Here is a 22930-nt window from a genome sequence, read left to right on the forward strand (position 1 = left end):
CCCTCCTATTAACAGGACTCCTAACAGTTAGAAGGCAAGTAAATTACCCAACTAATCATCTCGAATCTCACCACACAAATTCGAGAACCATTAATATGATCCAACGATATCCAGCAGCAGACGCTGAATCAAAACCCTTTCTTCTTTAACAAAAACCCTGAGAAATCAAATTTCTCCAACCTTTCCCCCTTCTTTAATGGCCTGTCCACCACCACCACCACAACCAAGAAGGCGGCAAAAGGCGCTTCGAAGAAGCAAACCAATCTAGAAAGATCATCATACTTTGCTAGAAGAGAAGCGGCAAAAGTATGGAAAAGTGTACTTTGTTAAGTGTTTTTCTTGTATCTATAACGAGTCATTAGTGAGGTTTATATACTGGGTGACTCTTACCAGGTAGCAAAGAATATTTTCATGGAAAGTTGCATCTCTTGAAAGAATCCCTTTATCAGAAGTCACATATCTTAGGATAAGATAATTCAAATTCAAACCAAAAGGTTTAAATTTTATTAATAGATACAACCTTGATAATATAGTTGCAGCTTAAAATCAATATATATTTTATTGGACGACGACGAAGTCCTTTACGGATGAGAATTTGTGTGTTTGTGCGTCACAATTTTTTTTGCAAAAAAACTCAAAAAAATATTCAATTTCTTGAATTTTAGAAAAAAGTTGAGACAATTGAGAAAATTGATAATGGATATCAATCAAAGACAATCAAATCAATAAATTACATGTTTAAAGTATATCAAAGTCTCTATTAAATCGTTTGGAATATATCAATTTCTTCTTAGATAAAAAAAAAAGTTCTCTGCTGATTTTAAAGTTTTGATTGAACTGCAGCTATTGTGTTTCGATCTATTGATCTGTAGCACAACGAATGATCAAACTTGATGAATTGCAATCGAAGATTATTGTTTTTTTTTTTAATTGTTCCAGTAACAGAGAAGGTTAAGAAGATGATGGTATCCGGGTGAGGAAGATGACGGTATCCCGGTCGACTGAAGCTATGTCTTTTTCTGTTCTTTTCTTCCCTTTCAAAATCATCTTTTTTAAAGCAGAAACTTTGAATCATCTTTTTTAAAATTTTCCTCTAGCCAAGAATCAAAAACCAGAACCCCATATCTTCAAACAAAATATTGGAGAGTGGAAAACAGTATTGCTAACAAGAGACGAAGATGATGGTGGTGATTTTGGAAACACAGCAGGCGGCGGAGATGAGGGATATAAGAAGTGAAGAAAACTCCGATATAAAGTTTTATTTTTTTATTTCTATTTTGCAATGACAATATAATTCTTTCCCCTTGCAAAAATGTTTACACCTGGTTTTCATGCTTAGCCTTTAATTTTCCTGACATTTTTAGGGGCGACCCAAAAGAATTAGGGGCGACTTTTTTATTCCCAACCCATACACTACATTAAGGGATGTCCAAAAACGCGGAGAATAAGTTAATGCCCTTACATAATCGGAAGATATTTTGTGCACGATTGTTAATACCTAATCGGAAGCGTATTAACGAGATTATACTACCGATTGAGCTCGTTTTATGCCAAACTCGTATCTGGCTTCTATAACAATCGGGAGGAACAAGAACCTCAAGAGACTACCGATTTTTTAAGTATAGAAATAAGAAATCTTTAGAATTTGCAGTGGTGAAATTTGGGGCTCCTATATAATCGGACGAATAAAAAACTATCTAAGCTAACGATTTAAGGCTTCCGATAATCGGGATGGTGAAAGTATAAATGGCTAACGATTATGGTTGCTTTCAAATTTCATTCAACGAAGGATTTTAGAAAAAACTAACTTTGGGGCAACCTATAATCGGTAGGTTGTGGAACATCATTGACGTCCGATTATGGCTACATCCAAAAGTCGAACCAAATGGTTATGGTCGGCTCTGTATCTTCGTAACTATGGAATTTGGCAAAGGTTCGATTTGGGGCTTCCCATAATAGAGAGGTTATAAGTAACCATCCCTACCGATTTGGGGCTACTCAACAATCGGTAGCTTATGAGGTGGTCTTACCTACCGATTAATAGCCGTTTGACAGATAAAACCAATGTCAACCTAAATTCATTTCATTTCATTTCTTTTCAACTTCAACTCCTCTTATCCTCTTCCCTTCCAATTTCAGAGAGGAAAACTTTCCTCCTCGTTCAACTCCGCGTTATACATCGTTAATCGTCGAATCGAATCATCGTCGATTATTCTCTATAAATATGAAAGAAAAGGAACATCAGAAAGCTAAAACCAAAAACATTTGTCGCGGTAAGGATCCAAAAATTTGATTGCATGCCCATAAGAAAGAAGTTTTAACTCACGAACCCGAAGAACACGAAGAAGATGCGGCCCCTGATGTAGGCGATACTGAAAGCCAAACTCTCCACCAACTTCAAATAGCGCCTATTAGGTAAGATTCTACCATTAATTTGGTTTATATTGCTTCAATTCGTCGAATCCATGAATTATTTTTTTAGGGTTTTCAGTTATTACCCATATTCGGTAGGTTAGTAATTGTTTTAAACTTTCGATTGTGGTCGATTTCTTCATTTCACAAGAACATTTGTCATATTCGGGTGGAAAATATTTAGGTTGCCTACCGATTGTTGAACATTTTTCATTACTGCGGCCTAAATCGATCATAATCGGAATGTAATTGTGTTTTAACCTCCCGAATATACTAGGGAAGTGATGCATATTCGGTAGGAATTAATTTTATGAGGCTTCCGATTGCTTAGGCTCAACCATATTAGTAGTTTCTGGACAAAGTACTGCATATTCGGTAGGGATTAGTTTTGTGAGGCTTCCCATTGTGATGCATTCGGAAGGGTATACTTTTTATTACTTTCGATTATTCGTATTCGGAAGGTTATGTTGAAGTTCAGTTTTTGATTATTTTGTGTAGATAAACATATTCGAACACCAAAAAATTTCTTTTGTTTCCGATCATTCATATTCGCTTTTTATACTCTCTATTATGCATAATCGAAGGCTAGTGGTTAACTCAGCAAACCGAATATGTATATTCGGGACTTTGGATTTAAGTTAACTTCTGATTATACAGTTTACTAACCTATTGTACCATTCTGTTGTTGTTTAGGGATAGGGGAGGTAAAAAGGCTGAGGATGCAATTGTCTCGGCTAATGCAAGGAAAGAAAGGCGTCAGAACTTGACAGCTAGTGCAAGGAGAGCTAGGACTGCTAAAGATGCTTCAAGTGCTCTAGATGGAACTCAACAAGAAAGTCAAGAATCTATTCAACCTAGTGCCCCTGAATCACAACTGGTTCAACAAGGTGTTCAACCAAGTGCCTCTCAATCACAACCAGTTCAAGAAGGTGTTCAACCAAGTGTTCCACTACCAGAAATTCAACTAGAAGCACCCGAAGAAGTAGGACAACCTAGTGGTCCGAAAGAAGAAGGAGAAGACGAAAAGAAAAATCCTCTTCGAAAGAAAGCGAAACAACTTGTCCCAGAAAGACTGAAGGTGCAGGATATTCCACAAGGTGTAATCCTTGGACTGCCGGAGGATGGAGGACAATTATTATTTGGATACAAAGAATCATGGGACAAAGAAATATATGAAACCGAGGTAATAATCGTATCCATTTTATTTACGTATTCTCTTTTTTGACGTAATATCTTTAAGGCTTATAGGTTTAGGTTATTCTAAATTTTTTGTAGCTTATCGTGTGTTTAATAGTATCATTGCAATGCGGTTCGTATACTCAAACCCACCGCCGCACCAACTAAAATGCTGGATTGGCCTTTGAAGGATGAATGTGAAAGGTTCAAGACAATTATGGAAAATTCAGGGTTGGCTGATGCTGCCGAGAACTCTATGTTGGAACATGATCGGGTGCTATATCGGCGTTTGTGGAGAGACTTTATCCTGAGACCGACACCTTCCATATGCCGTTTGGGGAGATGACGATTACCCCGGATGATGTGGCGGAGATTGTTAGACCCCCTGTTCATGGCAAAGGTGTCAGGACTGAGTTCACAAAGCAGTTGGAATGGACCAAACTTTATGATCTAACTAAAAAGTGTTTGGGTTGGGATGAAGAAACATATACAACTGAGTTCAAAAGATGCATGGGTTATAGAACTAGACAATTCAACATGGGTTATCTGATGGAAATGTTCAAGGGCACCAAGGAAAAAGAAGAGAAATGAAGTTTAACTGATGAGCAAGTCAACCACGAGGCCACAACATATCTCCTATGTGTATTAGGATGTGTCATTTTCCCCAATACAAGTGGCAACCGGGTCGACGCAAACCTTTTACAACTTCTGGATCCTCTCACTAAAGTGCATGAGTACTCTTGGGGCACGGCATGCCATGCGTGGTTGATGGAAGAGTTGAGAAAGGCGTCGAGGCTTGGAATTATCCAAGTGGCCAGGAACGTGAGTCTACTACACGTATTTTTATTAACTCTACATACTTGGTTATTTTTTTATTTTTCTACCATTGAAGATTTCCTAATACTTGAAAAAATGACATCATAGACATGGATCTACGACCACTTCCCTATCTTGGAATTGGCCATTGAAAACCCGGAGTGGGCGAAAGGTGACCCTAGAGGAAAGAAGTACATCTTCGATGACAACCATTCGAGGAAAAAGGAGCATCAGTTGATTCGTTTGAGGGAGGTTTTGGACTCACTGAAGGCCCAAGATTTATGCTTTGTTCCATACAAGGAAAACCGAGCTAAAGGACATATACCGCCTCGTTCCGATTTGGCCCTTTATTTTGGACCGTTGTGGCACCCCACATGATATGTAATGTACAATTCCTCAAGGGTGATACGAGAAAACGATTATGTACAAGGTATACCAAAGGAGGAAATCCATGGAAATTTCACTTTGGAGATGGAGCATTGCAAGTCTGATAAAGATTCTATCACGGTGTTTTACTCGGGTAAACCATCTTGTAAATTCCATTGGGATAGAAGGGAGCATTACTTGATCAACCAAGGAAGGCCATCTAACAAAGGTTTTGAAAATTCTCCCAACTATATGGATTGGTACCGGAATGCTTCTCATATACGTGTAATCCGTGATCTTAAACCAAAGCCAGCTTCGTACAAGAGTATCCTCAAAGAGAAACCTCCGGGTTCTGATGGATTGGTACGTATTTTTTTCTTAGTTTAGTTTAATATTATGGGTCAAAATAGATTAATGACCGTTTGATGGTATTCTAAGTTTTAAAACAGATGAGCAGGATCAAGAGTTTGTCCAAATGGTGCACTAATTGCATAAAGTCCGGAAAGCCTGTGTCAATTGAGAAGATAAGAAAGCACCAAGAGTTAATTGATAACGTTGACAATGAAGAATATGCATCTCATTTCGGGGAACAAAAGAAACCTATAAAGAAGGTGAACAAAAGAACTCGGGCGTCATCGAACACTCAAGTTGATGAAACCAATGATGAAACCAATGCTGATGTTGGTCCAAGACGTGGAGGTGGTAAAGGTCGCAAAGTCAAAGGAAGGAAGAACTAGGAAGGAAGCACAATCTTCTTCTTCGGCAAAAGCAATATCCATGTTTTTGTTTTCAAACTTAGAACTGAAGAGAGGAAAGAGTTTGGTGTAAATGGGTTGATAGATTTGAGTTTCTTTATATAGGTTTAGGGAGCAATGACTCTTTTTCTTTTTCTTTTTCCAAAAAACTGCAACGGCTATTCCATAAATTTGGTTTGAACTGAAACGGCTATTTTGACGATAATCGGTAGGCAGGCAAGTTAGCATATCTACCGGTTATAGTTGATATCTACATTTGAATCCGGGGCAACTTATAATCGGTAGGTATTGTAACCTATTTAAATTCCGATTATGGCTACATCCAAAATAACGAACCAAGTGGTTTTGGTTGGCTCTGCACCCTCAAAACCTATGGAATTTGGCAAAGGCTGGATTTGGGGCTCCTTATAATCGGCAGGTTTGTAAGTTAGATTATCTACTGATTATGGAAGATTCCAAACTTCAGTACATGATGGATTTTAGAAAAAAACTCATTTTGGGGCAACCTTTAATCGGTAGGTTCTGGAACCTATTTGGCTTACGATTATGGCTACATCCAAATCACGAACCACATGGTTATGCCTGGCTCTGTACACTCAAAACCTATGGAATTTGGCAAGGGTTAGATCTGTGGCTCCGCATATTCGGTAGGTTTTTAAGTTGTATACACTACCGATTATAACAGATTTCAAAATTCATTACGTGAAGGATTTTAGAAAAAACTCATTTTGGGGCAGCTTATACTCGGTAGGTATTGTAACCTATTTAGCTTCCGATTATGGATACATCCACAGCTCAGGCCAAGTGGTTATGGTTGGCTCTGCACCCCTCAAAACCCATGGAATTTGGCCAAGGTTGAATTTGGGGCTCCTTATAATCGGTAGCCTTACAAGTTGGATAAGATACCGATTATACAAGGGAATATTAGCCGAAGTATCTACACGATAATTGGTAGGTAGTGTTTAATTTAACCTACGGATTCTACTTTAAACTACCGATTATGGTGTAGGCTAACGATTATATAAGGGCATATTGGCCATTTCGAAAAATCGAAGATAAGGGATATCTTAGATTTACGTTTGGGTGATCTTTTTTGTCTTTTAGTGTCGCCTCTTATTTTTTTTGGGTCGCCCCAAAAAATGCGAGGTTAATTTTGTGAGTCTGTGACTCAAGTATGTACAAGTGGATTATATGGTTAGGATGTCAACCTTACGTTTCCCACGGCTGGAGTTAAACTTGCTACCGATTGCTCGCTTTTGTTAAAATTCCTTACCTTAAGGAAGTAACACGTAAGTTTGGTTCGTATTAATCTTTTGCGAGGGCTCGTCGGCGTTCCACCATGCGCGGTCATCTAGTTTTACGACACTTATTTTTAAAGATTTCGAAGAGATATCATTTAAATGGAAAGGTGAATGCTGATCCTCCATTAGTTTGAGAGAGATTTTTTCCGTTTAATGTTTTTCTTAGGAGTACGGTGGTCTGATGTCTTAGTCTTATTTTACTTCTTCCGTCTACTTCTTCTTCCCTCTTAAGTGATACAAACTTTTTTTTTTACTATTCCTTTCAATTAATGGATTCTTTCCTTACCGATTTTTTTTTGGTGTGAGAAAATTTTCAAACCGAACAAGTGGGATCCAATAAAGGCGTTCCCAACTCATCTCTCAATCTCCCTCCTTTTGTTCGAGCCAAACAAAAAAGATCTGCCCTTTTTTTATCGGTTAACTAATGTAGAATGGAAGATTGGAAACTAACTATATCGAAGAATGAGTTTCCTAATAACAACATAAAATCACCATTACAAATTCATCGACCTATGTTTCTCACAATGTTTTAAAATATACTGAAATTAATTACAAATTAAAAACAACAAAACTAGTCATAAAAATCTAAGGTGTACAAAAACCCCGTTCAAATGTTGGGATCTATTAAAAACTCAATCTTAAACAAAATTGATACAAAATCCCCAAAATTTTAATACAAAAACCCAAATTTCAAAATTGGTTTCATCAAATTCTTTGGGGTTTTTGTGTTACTTTTGTTTTTTTTGCAGTTTTTATGTTACTTTTGTTTTGATGGATTTTTTGTGGATGGATAGTGACACCTTTGGAGTTATAACTCGCGGACCGTAAAAACAATTCAAAAGTTATTTATGAATCCACGTTTGGTAGATACTCCTACAAATTGAGAGATACTTTTTGTTGCAGTCAGTATTATTTTTCAACGTTTATTATTACGGTCCGTATTGAAAAACAATGCGGACTGCAACGAAATGATTCCCCCAATTTTTCAACCTTATTTATTTCAAAAGAAAGACTAAAAAAAGTGTGCAAAACTTATGTTTGTCTCCCTGAATTTCACAAGCAAACACCACAACCAAAATGATACCCAATTCGGAAAACACAAAATTGGTTAAAAAGACCAAAATCAACAATTTCTGGGTGAAATGGACAGTTAGATTTTGATATTGTTCAAATGGACAAAAATATAAAAATATCCAGGATGTAACCAGTTTCATCCTACTCATTTTCAAATACTTTTTCTTATTTTTAATTTACATGAGGATGCATCCAGTTTCATCGTTGCTATTTTTTAAGTTTAAGCCAGGATGAATTCAGTTTCATCCTTGCTAATTTATTTTTTTCCATTTCATCCGTACTAATTTTTTACTCGTCCATTTGAACCATGTTTTAAATTTTTCTGGACAAATGACCCATTTTTCGTTCGGAAAACGGGATGCGCCAAAATTCTCATTGATATCCTTGGCTAGCTCGGGGAAAGCATGTCATAATCCCAGTCTATTTTCCTTTCCCCAACCGAGTATCTGAATATTGATTTGGCCCTCTGACTCGATCCAATTCAAATATCAGACCGTTTGTTTTGAGTTTTTTCTCACCACTGACTCGGGAGTGGGGACATTCGGTCATGACCCGAGAGACCCTAAAAAAAAAAACATTTTGAGGGTTGGGGGGCCAAGTAAATTACCCAACTTAAATCTCACCACACGCTCGAGAACCATCACTCTAATCCAACGGTATCCACCACCAGACGCTGAATCAAAACCCTCTCTTCTTTAACAAAAACCCTGAGAAACCAAACTTCCAACCTTCTCCCCCTTCTTCAATGGGCCGTCCACCACCACCAAAACCAGCTCCCAAGGCGGCGAAGGGCGGTTCGAAGAAACAAACCAATCTAGAAAGATCATCATACTTTGCTAGAAGAGAAGCAGCAAAAGTATTGAAAAGTGTATTACAAGGAGATGCTAATAAAAGAGCTGTCGGTTCTATCAAAACTCTGATTTATAGTCCTACCATAAGAAACAAGAAAGCTACTTTTGCTCTGGTCTGCCAAACCCTTAAACGTATGTATTTACTTCTCCTTGTTTCTCTATTGAATTTGTTTTTAGTAGCATCAACTTTAGGCGTTATTTGATTAATTTTGGATTAGAAAGGTTTGAACTTGGTGTGAGAAATTTAGGTTTTTGTTTGATTAGGAATGAAATGTATAAAATTTGATGACCTTATGTAAGGGCTTGAGTGTTTAGGATCAAGGGGCTCTTTTTCGGGTTTGTTATTAGGGTGGAAGGGTTGTTGGAGATTGATTGTAGAGGCAATGGGTATTTGGGGGGTAATGTAGCATATGTTTTATGAGCTTGTAGTGAAATATAATGAACTGAAGCGAAAACGAACTTGATTGTAGTTTGGGGGTGTGGGGGATTCGTTATACTTGAAATTCACTGCCCTAATGTTGGTAGGTTACTTTATTGCGAATCCAGTTTGGGGGTCTTGATGTAGGTTAGTTGGAGATTGAGTGTAGAGGTTATTGGTATTTGGAACATTGTACTACCAATTTTCATGGTTGAAATAAAACAGTAATTGAATTTGTTGACGTTAGTGGGAGGTGAAGTTTGGGATTGTATTGTCTGTCATTTTTTTCAAGCTTGTAACAAAATCCAAATGAAATTGAACTTAGTTGTAGTTTGTGGGTTACTGGAATTTTTGAAATCTTTGATGAGCTGAAGTGCATTGGGTTGTTTTTCTTGTATAACAGCTCTTTTATTGTAAATGAAGTAATTTTAGACTTTTTTTGATTAAATGTAGAATAGACAGATTCGAACGTCGCATGAAAAATTTAGTGTTTTCTGTAGTTAGAATGAAATTGGATGACTTTATGGGAGAGATCGAGAGTTTAGGATCAGGGGGCTCTTTTTTCGGGCTCGTTTTTATTGTTGGAAGGGTTTTTGGGTACTGAGTGTAGTAAGCAATGGGTATCTGTGGGTAATAATGTACTATGGGTTTTATGAACTTGTAGTGAAATGGAATAGAACGAAAGAGAGCAAAAAAGAACTTGATTGAAGTTGGGATGTCTGTGGAGATTTGTTAATCTAGAAATTCACTTTCGCGTAAACGTCGTTAGGTTGGACTTTTGGGGATCCAATCTGGGGTCTAAATATAGGGTCTTTTGGAGATTGGTGTAGAGGCCGGTATTTTTGACACTGTACTACACTGGATTTTGGTTGCAATGAAAACAGAAACGGATTTTATTGAGCGTAGTGGGATGGGAACCAACTGTCCCGAACCTTCCTTTCGAACGAAACCAGGGATGATGTTGTGGCGGTAGCTAGGAGCATGTAAATCCATTGGAAAATCAAAAATAGTAAATTACGCATGTCGGATGAAATGTGAAGGAGATGATGTCCTGCCAAAAAGTGGAGTTTATAAGCTCTATAAGCTTCGCCAAATTCTTGAAATATGATGTTTGTGATTGTACTGTCTGTCTTTTATACAAGATTGTAATGAAATCCAAATGGAAAATTGAACTTGATTGTATTTAATGGGTCAGTGGGATTCTCGAATGCTTGATGCTTGAACTGAAGTGCTGTTGGTTGTGTTCTTGTATAACAGATCTTCCGATTCTAAAGGAAGCGATTGAAGGTGCTAATGTACTGAATGGCAAATGGAAGGTACTTTCTGATGTTCTTTTTTTGTTTCCTCTAGTTATGTAATTGTACTTGTCACCAATTTTCACTTTAGGGATGTCATACAAACATGGAAATTCATGGTCATATTTCTGTCTGTTGTAGAGGCAAGAAGAGTTGATGTACATTATCGCATACGATATTCTCTTTGGCCAGGTTTGTTTTCTTTTACAAGTTGTTCGAGAATTATATCTTCTTGTCTTTTGTAGCAGTGGTTATTTTTATTATGCATCTTGTGTGTTTTAGTGCTGACTTGCATTGAATTCATTTCTATAGGCTACTGTTGTACTGGCCGGTGATGCAGAAAAATTTCTACTTCAGCGGAAAAATGCTCTACAGTCAGCTTTGGCTAAGCTTTGTGTGAAGAAGAAAGTGAAACGCGTAGAAGACTTATTGCTCCAGTATAATCCAAATCCTGGTCCGTCTTCAGATTGCTTTCATGATATCATGCTGGATCGTCTCTTCTTGTAGACCTGCATCTTCCTTAGGCTTTAGAGGTATCAGTGTTGGAACCTGTGTCTAGCAGTACACTCAGATATCCCTTTAGGTTTTAAAAAGAATTATTTTAGGATTTGACGAAAGCTTTAGAGACCTTATTGATTGGATCCTGAATTTCTATGCTTAGATATTGTACTGCATGGTCTTCATTGATTCATTCAATTTTAAGTGTACCCTAAGTTACAAGTTCTTTTCGCAGATGTCTCAAAGCCTCGATATGTTCGTGTGAATACACTTAAAATGGATTTCGAGTCTGCTTTTCTTGAATTGAGCAAACAGCACAAGGTATGATGTTCTCTTTTACCAGATCCAATACAAAAAAAGAATAGAAATAGTAGCTATGTTTCAGTTTATCTCTCAATCTAAAATCCGTTAAAAGACATTGTAATCGGTCGAAAGCTCAACCACTTGTTGAATCTCTTTTGATAATTGGTCTATGGGTTTTTTTTTATTCGATAACTTAACAATAACTGTGTTTAGCAGGTGCAGAAGGATGACATAGTCCCAGACTTATTGGTGTTACCGCCAGGGACTGATTTGCATGATCACCCTTTGGTGAAAAATGGAAGTATTTTTCTGCAAGTAAGTTTGCTTTAGATATCTCTTTTGTGATATTGAACACTTTCCCATCCCTTGAGGTTTTGGTCCCATCGTTTCCCCCTTCTGTTCTTTATATATATTATGACCATCTTGTTGTTTTTGGTGGTTTCCCAGGGGAAGGCAAGTTCCATGGTGGCAGTTTCTCTTGGACCTCAGCCCGGTTGGGAGGTGAGGTCATTCCAAATTTCCATTAATTTTACTGTTAAATGTTCTGATACAACAGTGGAACACCTCGTCTGATCCTCCTTAAAACACAACAAAGACCTAACATCTTAGTCGTAGTGCCAATCTGTATCACAAGTATCTGCGTCCATGTCTTATTGTATAGCTTTTTCTGATGTATAGTATTTTCTTTCCCATGTTTGTCATTTACTTCTGAAGGTTCTGGATGCTTGTTCAGCTCCAGGAAACAAAACTGTTCACCTTGCTGCCCTCATGAGAGGAAAGGGAAAAATTACTGCTTGTGAACTTAACAAAGATCGAATGAAACGATTAGAGGAGACTGTTAAATACTCCGGAGCTTCTAGTATCCTTCCCAAGTTTTTTACATTGTTTCTGCACTCACCTATTTGTTTGTAAGCAATAGTGATCTCTTTCAATAGATTCTTAGAACCTATACATGGTATTCGGATAAAAGTCAGATCTTGCAGGATATGAAATATCGAATATGACCTTGCTTTGGTACTTATTCAATGAAATCCTCTGGCTCTTCATCTCATTGATTCTCGTTTTGAAATCTCTGGCTCTTCATCTCATTGATTCTTGTTTGATTATATTAATAGTATTATACTTCTTTACCTTTGTTTGTGGTTTTGTATTCCTTAATCTTATCTCCAGATGTGGAAGTTTTGCACGGAAACTTTTTAAACATTAGCACAGAAGACCCCTTGTACACAAAGGTATACCTAATTTATTACAAGGATAAGATGCAAATTTACAGCATTTGGAACTTAAATTCCACCCTTTGCGAACAAAAAGGTAATTCCCGGCCACATTTCCTTTTTGCAGGTTCGGGCCATTCTCCTGGATCCTTCTTGCTCTGGTTCTGGAACTGCTGTTGACAGATTGGATCATCTTCTCCCATCATACACTGCAGGTTAGCTTCATTCAGTTCTACTGCTTTTTTCTTTTCCTCGACATGTCCTTGAGTCTAATACAGTTGATAATTTATGCTATGATCAGCTCAAGCTGCTGATGTTGCTGACACTGCAAGGATGAAAAACCTTGCTGCTTTCCAAAGCAAAGCTCTCGCACATGCATTATCTTGTAAGTTATACTCTATTTCAAGGGGATGTATTCTTACAGCAGTATTTATGTAAATGGAGTTCGTGTGAAATGCTAGAAAAGTTATTTTGTTCTTAAAGGTTTCAGAGATGACAAAATGATTATTCTTTTTTCTTTGAACAGTCCCAGCTGTTGAGAGAGTGGTGTACAGCACTTGTTCCATCTACCAAACCGAAAACGAGGATGTGGTTAAGTCGGTTCTCCCACTGGCTGATTCCCTTGGTTTTCATCTGGAAACTGCACTTCCAAAGTGGACTCGCCGTGGTCTTCCAGTGTTTGAAGGCTGTAAGTGTTTTTCTTAAAAAGTCCAAATGCCTCGAAAACTTATGATTGACAATATAAAATTTAGTGCCTTTTCTCTCTCAGCAGATATATTTTCATTCGCAAAACTCCGGTCGCAGCTCAGTTTAAGTAATTGCGTTTTTGGACACTTAATGCTTAAAGGCACTTGAGATTTGTTTTTTCGGGAGGCGGAGGGGTTAAAAGGTTATAATTGATATTAGAATAACAAAGAGAATTTACCAGCCCATTTATAGTTTACATATCAGCTACCACCAATTGAAAATCTTGCAGCGATATTAACTGGTAATAACTATTTTCCAATTAGCTATAAGGTCCAAAAACAAGTTAAACATGAACCATTTTGCTTAATGCTGCCCCCATAGAAACAGAGAACTTTTAATATCGTTGCCTAGTGTTTCTTCATCTCTCCCAATTTTATGAGCCATAGTTCTTCCATTCCTTTGACCCCATAACACCCAGAAAATGGCAAACTAGGGCGGGCCAGAGCTTTCTTCGCCTTTCTTTTGTTCTTCTATTCTTCCATGCCCTGTTCAATTGAACCAGCCTGGCCATGTTTCCGGTTGAAGCCATTCATCAAGTAACCCCAAATCTTATTAAAGAGCCAACAATGTAATATAAGATGGTCTGCAGTTTCTTCTTCCACTTGATACAGACTACATTTGCTTAGCCATAATATTACGACCTCTTTTATTTAAGGTTGTCTATAGTAGGAATAGCTTTATGAATTACTGACCACATGAAGATTTGAACATTTGGTGGAGCATTCTTGTGTGGACATAGTTGTTGAGGGTTATTGAGATACTCTCGAGTAAAGTGCCATTCATAGCAAGATTTAGTAGTGAAATTCTCACCTGTGTGGCATATGTATGATGCATCCTCTTGCAAAGATGAAGTTTATGGAGATCCCAGATGTAGCCTTAAGGCAATGATTTGAGAGAGTTCTTCTGCATTTGATATTCTTCTGTATTTAATGTCTGATCCCCCCTGTACAAGTATAATTTGTTTCTGTTTGATCACTATTAGTTGCTCATCCCTGTGTTGCAGCTGAACATTTGTTAAGAACTGATCCAGTGGTGGACATGGAGGGTTTCTTTATTGCACTATTTGTGAGGAAGACTGCAGTTAGCAGCCCGGTTGTCTCACAGGAAAGCGAAGACCATGGCCACATAAAGCAAACAGAGGAGCTTAATAGGCAAAACCAGTCTTTGAGAAAGAAACCTATAAAGAGGAGATTGTTGCCCACTCGTTTTGTGAGGATGGCTGAAATGATGTCGCGCTCTTATTTGATTCGTCGAGTACAAGAGTTGGGGTGATTTGTAAGTCTCATGAACCTTGTTTAGGTTTCAGATTTTACCTGGTTAGTTTGTTTGTGTATTACATTTCCCCCTCCAAAGTAGCATAGCTTAGAAGAAAGTAGAAACTTAAGTACTCAGATTTATGGCCTGGGTATCTAGCTTAGTGTTTTGTCAAAGTAATACAGTTTGGGTATAGTTCTTTAGCTTCACGTTATGATCTTGTTTACTTACAAGATAGTTTTCTGCGTAAGTAAAAAAGTTCAATATATTCGTCTAACATAACATTGTTGAATTTCTTTTCCGGGCTTCTCCATTTGGTGGTGCTTTCTTTTGCCAAGCTTTTGTCTTCCACCTCCAGATTTTGCAAACCCTCTTGTTTAGTTTGTTCCTCCATTGTAACCCCGCCAAAGTTCCAAGAGTTCTGCTTTCTCTTTTATTCCTTTCTCTGCAGGCGAAGACCCTTTGTTCTTCGATGTTTCCATCTCCATCTGTAAACAATGACACAAATTGAATTTGTTAATACAGATATGAATTGGCAGTACGAGATGATGCTTTCCTTTTTGATTGGTATCCATAGTTGGCTGTTGGCTAGCTGGTCTTCAGTTGGGTGTCTGTTCATGATTAGGTGGGCTGATTTCTGGTTCATTGTGTTTACATGGTTGTTAACATTGGCACTTTGTGGAAGCACCTTAAGCATCTCAGCTTCCAAATGAACCAACAAGTGATAGCAAATATGCTTTTCCATTCCAATTTTCCTTCACAGCTACTACCAGGGGTAAGATACCAGGACTCAATCCCCTGTTTCATATTGATGCGATCACTAGGCACACAACACCCTGATCCAAACCATACTGCTCTACTAAAGTGGCAGAAAGGCATTATGTTTATCACATAACTGCATTTAGTCGAGATGTCTTGGTATCCGCTCCTAGCTTAATAAAGTTTCCGTACTGCCAGATTTTGGTCCAGATGGCGGACTTTTTTTTTTTTGTGTGCGAAGGAAACCTGGCTTAATTGGGGTATACCTAGTGAGACAAAACCCAAGACATTTAGAAGTAGAATAGGCCACCCCTTAACCATGAATTTTCAAAAATGCTAATAAACTCTTGTTTAATTAACACTAAAAATTCTGATTATGTTAATTAATTGAATTTAGATGAATTAATTAAGTAGATTAAAACTTATGAATATAAGTTATGAAATTTTGTTTTTGATTGAACTCATGTGGGAAGATTTTTGATGAAAAAATTTGTTTTGAGAATATCTTTTGTTTTGAGAAATGAAAGCACACTACCCAAACGCTTCTAAAAAGAGGATTGCAAAACTGTTGTATAAAATCATAGTCAAAAATAAAGGATTTAATCAAAACTTCCAGTTCTGAAATTATGAAAATTCGGCAGGGTCGACGAATGAAGAATATGCCGACTAACTTTGGCCGGCATGCTTATTGATTTCTTACCTTGCCGGCTAACTTATAGTCGGCAAGGTCGACAAAGAAATACCCTGTCGACCATAGGCTCTTTGACATACAGAGAAAGGTGTTACAAATGCATGACTAGTCGGTAAGGTATTAATTCCATAACCTGCGGACTATAGTATAAGGATGAATACCTTGCCGATCCTGTAAATGCTAATTTCAGAGATGAAAAATCGACAAGGTCGACAAAAAAATACCCTGCCGACTGATACTAGTCGGCAAGGTCGACAAATAGATACCCTGTCGACTTTTGATAAGAATATGGAATCATACAGGAACCGCGTATAAATTTATACGCGGTTTGAGATTGGGTACGAAATCATACCCAATCCCAAATCCCGTAGCCACCATTTTTTATTTTTTTTTTGGTTTTGATTTTTGATTTCATGGGATTTTTGATTTCATCACACTCCGATAGATTTTTGAAGATAGATTTTGAAAATTATTTGGGTGATCAGTCGGCAGGGTATCAATAGTAAGGGTGATTTGGTATTTTCGTATCTTTTAGACACCCCTTAGCACACTACCTTGGATGGAAACAAAATGGGTATTACCCCAATTAATTTCGGTATACCCCAATCAATCCATTTTCATAAATTAAAAAAAGAGCTATCTCAAATACATGGCATAGTTTGGATAATTTTGTCTATGTAAAGAGTGGTCAGGATCTGTCTTCGGCAAAGATAAATTCATGGTTGTGGTTGTCCTGGCCAAACCCTTCTTCCCCACATGTGCCTTAGTTTTGGGAGTTGAATGAGTAACCGGGTACGCCGTATCGTACTCTCTCCATTTGTTTTATCTCTGTTTCCTGATATTCAAATTCTTCATCTTCCTGCCTTTGAATCATTAAACATGGAATAAGCAGGTTCCATTTTTTAGGATTGTAGTCCAGATTTGTTTTCTCAGTAGATAAATCTAGGCTGTGGTGAATCATTAGGCACTAAACTCATCATGCCTAAGGGAAATATCAGTTTTCCTTCTTAAGGAAGTTGCTTCTCTCATAAACCTCATCATGTCAAGAGAAGACAAACGAAAACCAGCTCTAAAAAATTTCGGTATGATTAGTCATGTCAACCAAAGGTAGTTCATCTTCCGTCTCTCTCTTCGATTTCGATTTCGTTTTTTTTTGTTCACATGGATACGTAATATTCACCCACTTATTGATAGTAAACGCCCAAATTCAACGATGACAGCGAAGAATGAACAAATGATTGTACCGCCCATTATTTCTTTTTTCTAACTCTAACTTTTTCAGTCGTTGTCTTCATTGTCTTCCGAGACAACTCTTGGTAAAATCACCTTCACTTATGGCTTCAAATCGTCTCGCAAATCTTCCCAAGAAGGAACTGATTATGCTAAATCGTTTGGCTATAAAGAGAGATTTGTGTTGTTTGTAAAGAGGTATTTGTTCGACAACCTAAATTAGACCTTGAAGCTTTTTGTGGTAATCAGTTTACATATTTTTTTTTGTGCTAAAGATTTCACAATTTTTCTTTTCAGGTTCCCAGAATTTGTTGTCCGGCAGTTTGACTATATTTGGTTATGACTTTCTTGAAGTTCCATTGGATGTTTTATTAGTTTTGGTTTTATTTTAATGCAGTTTATGTCGCAATAGTTAATTTTCTTGATCTTTGATTTTTCCACGTTTCATGCTGTCGTGCAGGATTAAACTATCATTCAATGAGAGAAATTGGGTTTACTGCTCACGAATTCTCATTCTTTGTCTTCCGTTTCCAATCCAATTCCAAGAACGACTTAGTACAAAGCAAGCGGAATAAGATCAAACGTATTTCATGACATGATCTTAGGTCCCATGTGGGATTGACGTTATCGACGGTGATGTTTTTACTGAAGATTGCTTGGTTAGTGAAGATGGTTCTGATTCTGATTCTGAGTTTTTTGTTTTTATCATTTTTTTTATATATAGTTATGTCTTTTGATGTATGAATTTTGGAACTAGCGAGTCTTCTAGGACAACGGTTGATATTGCCTACTGATGGCAATTTCGATTCAAAGTGAATACATGACCTTCTTTTTTTTAAACCTTTCTTAGATTCACCATCACTGCAGACAAACATATTATCAGTTAAAACCACAGTTGCACAATTTTTACAGGTTATAGTGGATAATTTTATTGTGGAGCATGTAGTTGAATTACCAGATCATGAGCATGACTACAATGTGCAATGTTGGGGTATTGGAAGATAAACTAAGCAAGAGGAAATTAGGAGAATTTCATTACGAAGGTATGTAATTCAAGGGTTGCATTGCCATGAATGTATGTGGCTTAACTAATATGAGAATTTAGGACTTAAATTTGTATAGGAGTCTTGCATATTTTGATGGAATTCTTGATAGCACTAAGACTATCGGGGTAGTACTTGAGCAACTGGTGTTTGTATAGAAAACTGTATCCAGGGAAAGGTGTTGATCTCAAATTACAGACATCCAATTCACATTACAAGCTCATATACGACACCTGCTTTGGGTGACAAAGTAGGGCGGTTAATGGGCATCAAAAATATCTCTCCAGGTGTTAATCAGGTGATCTATGCCTTTCGTGCAAAATATGATTTTCTTATCATCACAAACATGCACTTGAATAAACTGGACAAGAAGAATCATTTTAATACTACTTTTCAGCATTTTGGTAAAGATCATAGCAGGGTAATCCCAAATTTGCAATTCACTCTGATGACTGATGATACAAAGTGTTCACTGGCTTATGGTTTGTTTCTAATTAAGCAATGCTCTAAACAAGTCTTGGATCAATACCAAGTTTATAGATGGTTTCAAAAGGCTTATTGACCCAAAATATATGATATTTCCATTCTCCGAACACAGACAGGCGTAACTTATGGCATCTTCGACTTTTTCTCTTATTTATTATTTTTTATTGTTACTATTAACATTTTTATTTCTATTTACACTTAACCCTAATGAGAAAAATTATGTTTTCAATGTAAGGGTTTCTTCTTATTCCTCATCTGTCGTTAATTACATGTTTTGGATTTGAGGTATTTTATTTAGTTTTTAACTTGACCGCAGACTCTTATCTTTTGCAAGGTAAAAATTCAAAGTAAACAGGTGTATGGGCTATGGCATGACCAGCATCCAAGAAATAGATACCAAAAAAGAAGCATTAAAAGGTTGCGGGGTGAAACAAAAGATTATGCCAACTGATTTAGCATATCTGGAGATGTAAGTTTCTCTCAGGTCCATGGATATGAATCATATGATATTCTCAAAATGACTTCAAATGTACCTTGTGGATCATGAGTTATTCAATTTCTGCCATTTCATATTTCTCATTGTTTAAACCAAATATCCATCCTTTTGGCAGGTTCCGATTATCGACATGGGCGGAATTCGATCTAGGAAGTGCTCCTGTCTACTCGAAGACCATGAGTAGCTTCCCCATACTTTTAATAAAACAAAGGGATCCATTTAAAGGTAACTGATTCAATTAACAATAAAATTTTCATTAATTCATAGGGTCAGAAGCCTAAGCTCTTCTGCAACCCCATAGCGAATGAACTGGAGAATTTGGAATTGCATTTAATGGTAGTAACTTTACACTTCCTATAATCAACTGTATAAATAATGTTTCTTAGTAAACTTTGAGGTAGTTTTCATTGTTCCAATTCAATCTCTCTCTGCCAACTAGAGTTTTGATATTTATTGGAAGTTTTAATCAACCCATTTTGTATGGTGGTGAACTAAGGACTATGCTCAACGAGACTTGCAGCAAAGCTGATCCTTCATTTTGCACCATCAACTGTGTTCTTAAACATGGATGGTAATGTTGAATCATTTCATATTCCTTGGGTTTGGTTGCCCCATACATATATGTATAGGAGTATATGGCTATTTCCATGTTTTTCAGGTGTGCAGCTGTAAGATTTATCGTGACCCACAAAAGAAGATACGTGGGATGGATAGTATAAAATCCACTCATGTTGGGCCAATTAAGTAATTGCCTGCACAAACCGTTCATTAGTGAAGCAATACTCCTGCACAGTTGAAGTAAAATATACAATGTTTAATACTCCACTCATGTTGGGCCATTTAAGTTGATCTTGCCCCGCTTTACCTTTAATGCTATACACGATTGGTTGGGTTCTTTGATGCACATTAGTTGACCAAGCTGGAGTTCTCAAGGTTCCACGAATAAAATATTCATACATCTTTGTGGACAAAATTATTGGTATTCTGAGTCTGACTGTAAATTTAAATTCTTTTCGAGCGTAAATATAGTGCATGGTATGTGTTTTATAAATTGTTTGAATAAGGTAATTGCCTAATTAGCAACAGATAAAAGCTTTCATTCAGGTCATTTATGATGTGTGATGTTAAAGAAGCTTATTGAGGTGGACGGATGTTGAAGAAGGTATTGGGCTATGAAAATTCTTAATCAATATTTAGCTTTTGTTTAATCTTTATTAACAACTTATTGTAATCAAACAAGCATCCATTGTTAGGTGGCAGTTGTACGCAGTAAATCAATCTGTCCAGATTAGTTTAAGGGTGCATTTGACACGAATTAAAAATGTTTCTAGGCTGATCCGGTTCCAATCACTTCGATCTATTTCGTCTGGATGCCAAAAAAGGAAACTAAAAGATTACGTAAAAACAAGAATCCGTCCCGTGCCGTTACGGCACGGGTTAAGCCCCAGGATGAACTACAAAGAGAGGAGCACAATACAGATGCAACAAAAGAAAGAAAAGATGGCCTAAGCTAGACCAGACCCAACAAAGAAGGTAGGGCAAAAACATACAAAAATTACCTGGTTATATCTAAGCTTCGTTTGCTAGTAAAATTCTCAATCCATAGAAATAAGTTCAGTAACATAAATTACATAGACCACTTCGGCAAACACTTTATAGATCATACAAAATACTGTACCACACACATGCTTACCACACTATTGCATGTGTTTCATCTTCAGTTTCCTTCGTGTGATCTCCTTATATTTTGACGAGTATTTCCCAAATTTTTCTTGCGGGATGATATGAAGTCGCAAAAGTGCAGCAGCAAAATAAAAGCCATGACCAGAGACCATCCAATGAGTATCCAAGTAAGAAATCCAACATCCTGGTAGAAAGGGGGTATCATACTTGACAGTTCAACTAAGTAACTTAAGGCCATGGATGATACTGCAATCCACATTATCCCTGTAAGAATTCAAACAAAAACTTTCTGTTTGCAGGGTAATCCACTTAAAAGCAATAAGATTATACTCAGAGATGAGTAAAATCCAATCGTGTTACAAGCTATGTAGACCCAGTAGGGAGTGGGTGACCTGTAAGCCATTATAGATGTTCCAGCATAGCGTAGCAAATAAGGAGAAAACCCCGTGTGGTTTGAAATATTACTTGTCCAAATATCTTCCATAACACACTGTTGCGGAAAGAAAACTGTACTATTCGTGTAAGAGCGCAGTTGTTCTATCGCTTTTGAATCCCCACTCGTGCATTTATCAGTAGAAACTGCATAATAATAGAACATACTGGGGTCAGTGTCAAACTCAAGCTTTGAGTCATCTTGCCAAACACCACCTGGTGGACTCGTTCCAGCTTGAAATGCCATTGTTGCCATGAGAACTGCTACCACCATCAAGATATTCTGTTTATTTGTGATCCAATCCTTAAGCGGATCCTTACTAATCTTCGTGTTATCATTTTCGGGAACGATATTTATTCCGTCATTGGAAGGTTCCGATATTACTACTGTTTGATTGTGGTCAGATGTTGAAGACTGTTCTCTTGAACTTAATCCCCCAGCATGCCGAAGAAGTTCTTCAACTTCTATGTCTTTCAATTCTTTGATAGTCTGATTAGCTAAGATATCCATAGCCGTGAAACCATTCTTGTTCAAGGCATTTATTTCAATTCCGAGACTGTTATTCACCAAATATTTTATCATCTGCAAAAAGGTCACCAGAAATTACTAAAGTTACACTTTGGGTGACGTATACCCAATCAATTATGTGCCAATTGCAAGTCTAGTTGCACACAACTGCCCGCGGCAAGCATGACCCTATATATATAGTTAGTCTTAGCTAATAAAAGTAGGAAATGTGCATGTACCTTCACCTGCTTCCTGGCAACAGCAAGATGTAAGATTGTATTTCCATGGTAATCTCTTGAGTTAACAGTAACAGATTCCTGATCCTCATTGGTAGGGTCTAACCGGCTTCCTACTAGTTCGATCAATAGCTTCAATGCCTCCAAACTGTTATGCTTGACGCAGAAGTGTAGAATGTTTTCCTCTTGATTCAATAATATCTTGATTGCGTCTGGTTTGGTCTCAATTAACAGCTTCACGTTTTCAAGTTGGCGTTTCATTGAAGCTAAATGGAGTGGGGTTCTTCCATCTTGATCTGTAGCAACACAAACATCAGGATCAGACGCTAACAATACTCTCACCATTTCAACATGTTTCCTCAGTGAAGCCAAGTGAAGAGGAGAAAATCCTTTAGAATCTACCTCCGACGCCAGTTCAGGTTTCAAAATTAGAAGTTTAGCTGCAAATTCTATATGACCGCATATAGCTGATATGTGTAAAGGACTTTCATTACCGTAACCAGTAATTTCTCTTTCAAGAATAAGTGGATCTTCCTTTAGCAACTCTGTCAAGGAAGTCACATCAGCCTGTAGTGATGCTTCATATAATTTACTCTCCATTATTTCTCTTGGTAACTGAGGTGCTTCACTGCTATGGCATATTAATAGACGAGCATGGCCAGATAGCACTCATTTTCAAACCTTCTCCATATACGACTAAAGTTGATGGATACGTGATAACTAATCTAGCTATAGAAAACAATAAATAAAATTTTCAATGTAGAAATTTCAAATTTTAAGGTTTTATTTGTCGCCGAGGCATAGAATGTTGACGCATGTCCTTGCAACATTTGTGCCGCTTCTTTTTTTATTGAATTATTGAGCTACTCCAAATACTTGCTCAGTT

At 37.3% G+C, this 22930-nt stretch overlaps 2 protein-coding genes and 1 long non-coding RNA gene across 10 annotated transcripts; 2 read left to right on the forward strand and 1 right to left on the reverse strand.

Moving 5' to 3' along the window:
* Positions 1 to 8624: 8624 nt before the first annotated feature.
* On the forward strand, positions 8625 to 15293 carry LOC113347656 (probable 28S rRNA (cytosine-C(5))-methyltransferase). 5 transcript variants are annotated; one of them, XM_026591331.1, is made up of 14 exons: positions 8625 to 8883; positions 10427 to 10485; positions 10606 to 10656; positions 10777 to 10918; positions 11198 to 11283; positions 11479 to 11580; positions 11713 to 11766; positions 11980 to 12124; positions 12436 to 12497; positions 12607 to 12694; positions 12781 to 12864; positions 13006 to 13167; positions 14230 to 14501; positions 15006 to 15293. In XM_026591331.1, the coding sequence occupies exons 1-13, from the start codon at positions 8646 to 8648 to the stop codon at positions 14496 to 14498; spliced, it is 1542 nt and encodes a 513-aa protein (XP_026447116.1). In that variant the 5' UTR covers positions 8625 to 8645; the 3' UTR covers positions 14499 to 14501; positions 15006 to 15293. The 5 variants fall into 5 exon arrangements, with proteins under 5 accessions (XP_026447116.1, XP_026447115.1, XP_026447117.1 ...); XM_026591330.1 differs by having other exon boundaries at positions 14819 to 15018; XM_026591332.1 differs by lacking the exon at positions 15006 to 15293 and adding an exon at positions 14839 to 14979.
* Positions 15294 to 16698: 1405 nt separating this feature from the next.
* Positions 16699 to 20217, forward strand: LOC113347658. Of its 4 annotated transcripts, none has more exons than XR_003359165.1 (4): positions 16699 to 17358; positions 17458 to 18501; positions 19024 to 19158; positions 19301 to 20217. It is a non-coding gene; the product is annotated as an uncharacterized LOC113347658 (long non-coding RNA). The 4 variants fall into 4 exon arrangements; XR_003359164.1 differs by having other exon boundaries at positions 17458 to 17819; positions 18073 to 19158; XR_003359163.1 differs by having other exon boundaries at positions 16699 to 17037; positions 17213 to 17358; positions 17458 to 19158.
* Positions 20218 to 20605: 388 nt separating this feature from the next.
* On the reverse strand, positions 20606 to 22644 carry LOC113351031 (ankyrin repeat-containing protein BDA1-like). Its single transcript, XM_026595108.1, has 2 exons — positions 22048 to 22644; positions 20606 to 21883 (listed from the first exon to the last, which is right to left on the reverse strand). The coding sequence occupies exons 1-2, from the start codon at positions 22642 to 22644 to the stop codon at positions 21143 to 21145; spliced, it is 1338 nt and encodes a 445-aa protein (XP_026450893.1). The 3' UTR covers positions 20606 to 21142.
* Positions 22645 to 22930: the final 286 nt, after the last annotated feature.

The sequence above is a fragment of the Papaver somniferum genome, chromosome 2 (genome assembly GCF_003573695.1).
Source record: "Papaver somniferum cultivar HN1 chromosome 2, ASM357369v1, whole genome shotgun sequence".
In the NCBI taxonomy this organism is placed as follows: domain Eukaryota; kingdom Viridiplantae; phylum Streptophyta; class Magnoliopsida; order Ranunculales; family Papaveraceae; genus Papaver; species Papaver somniferum.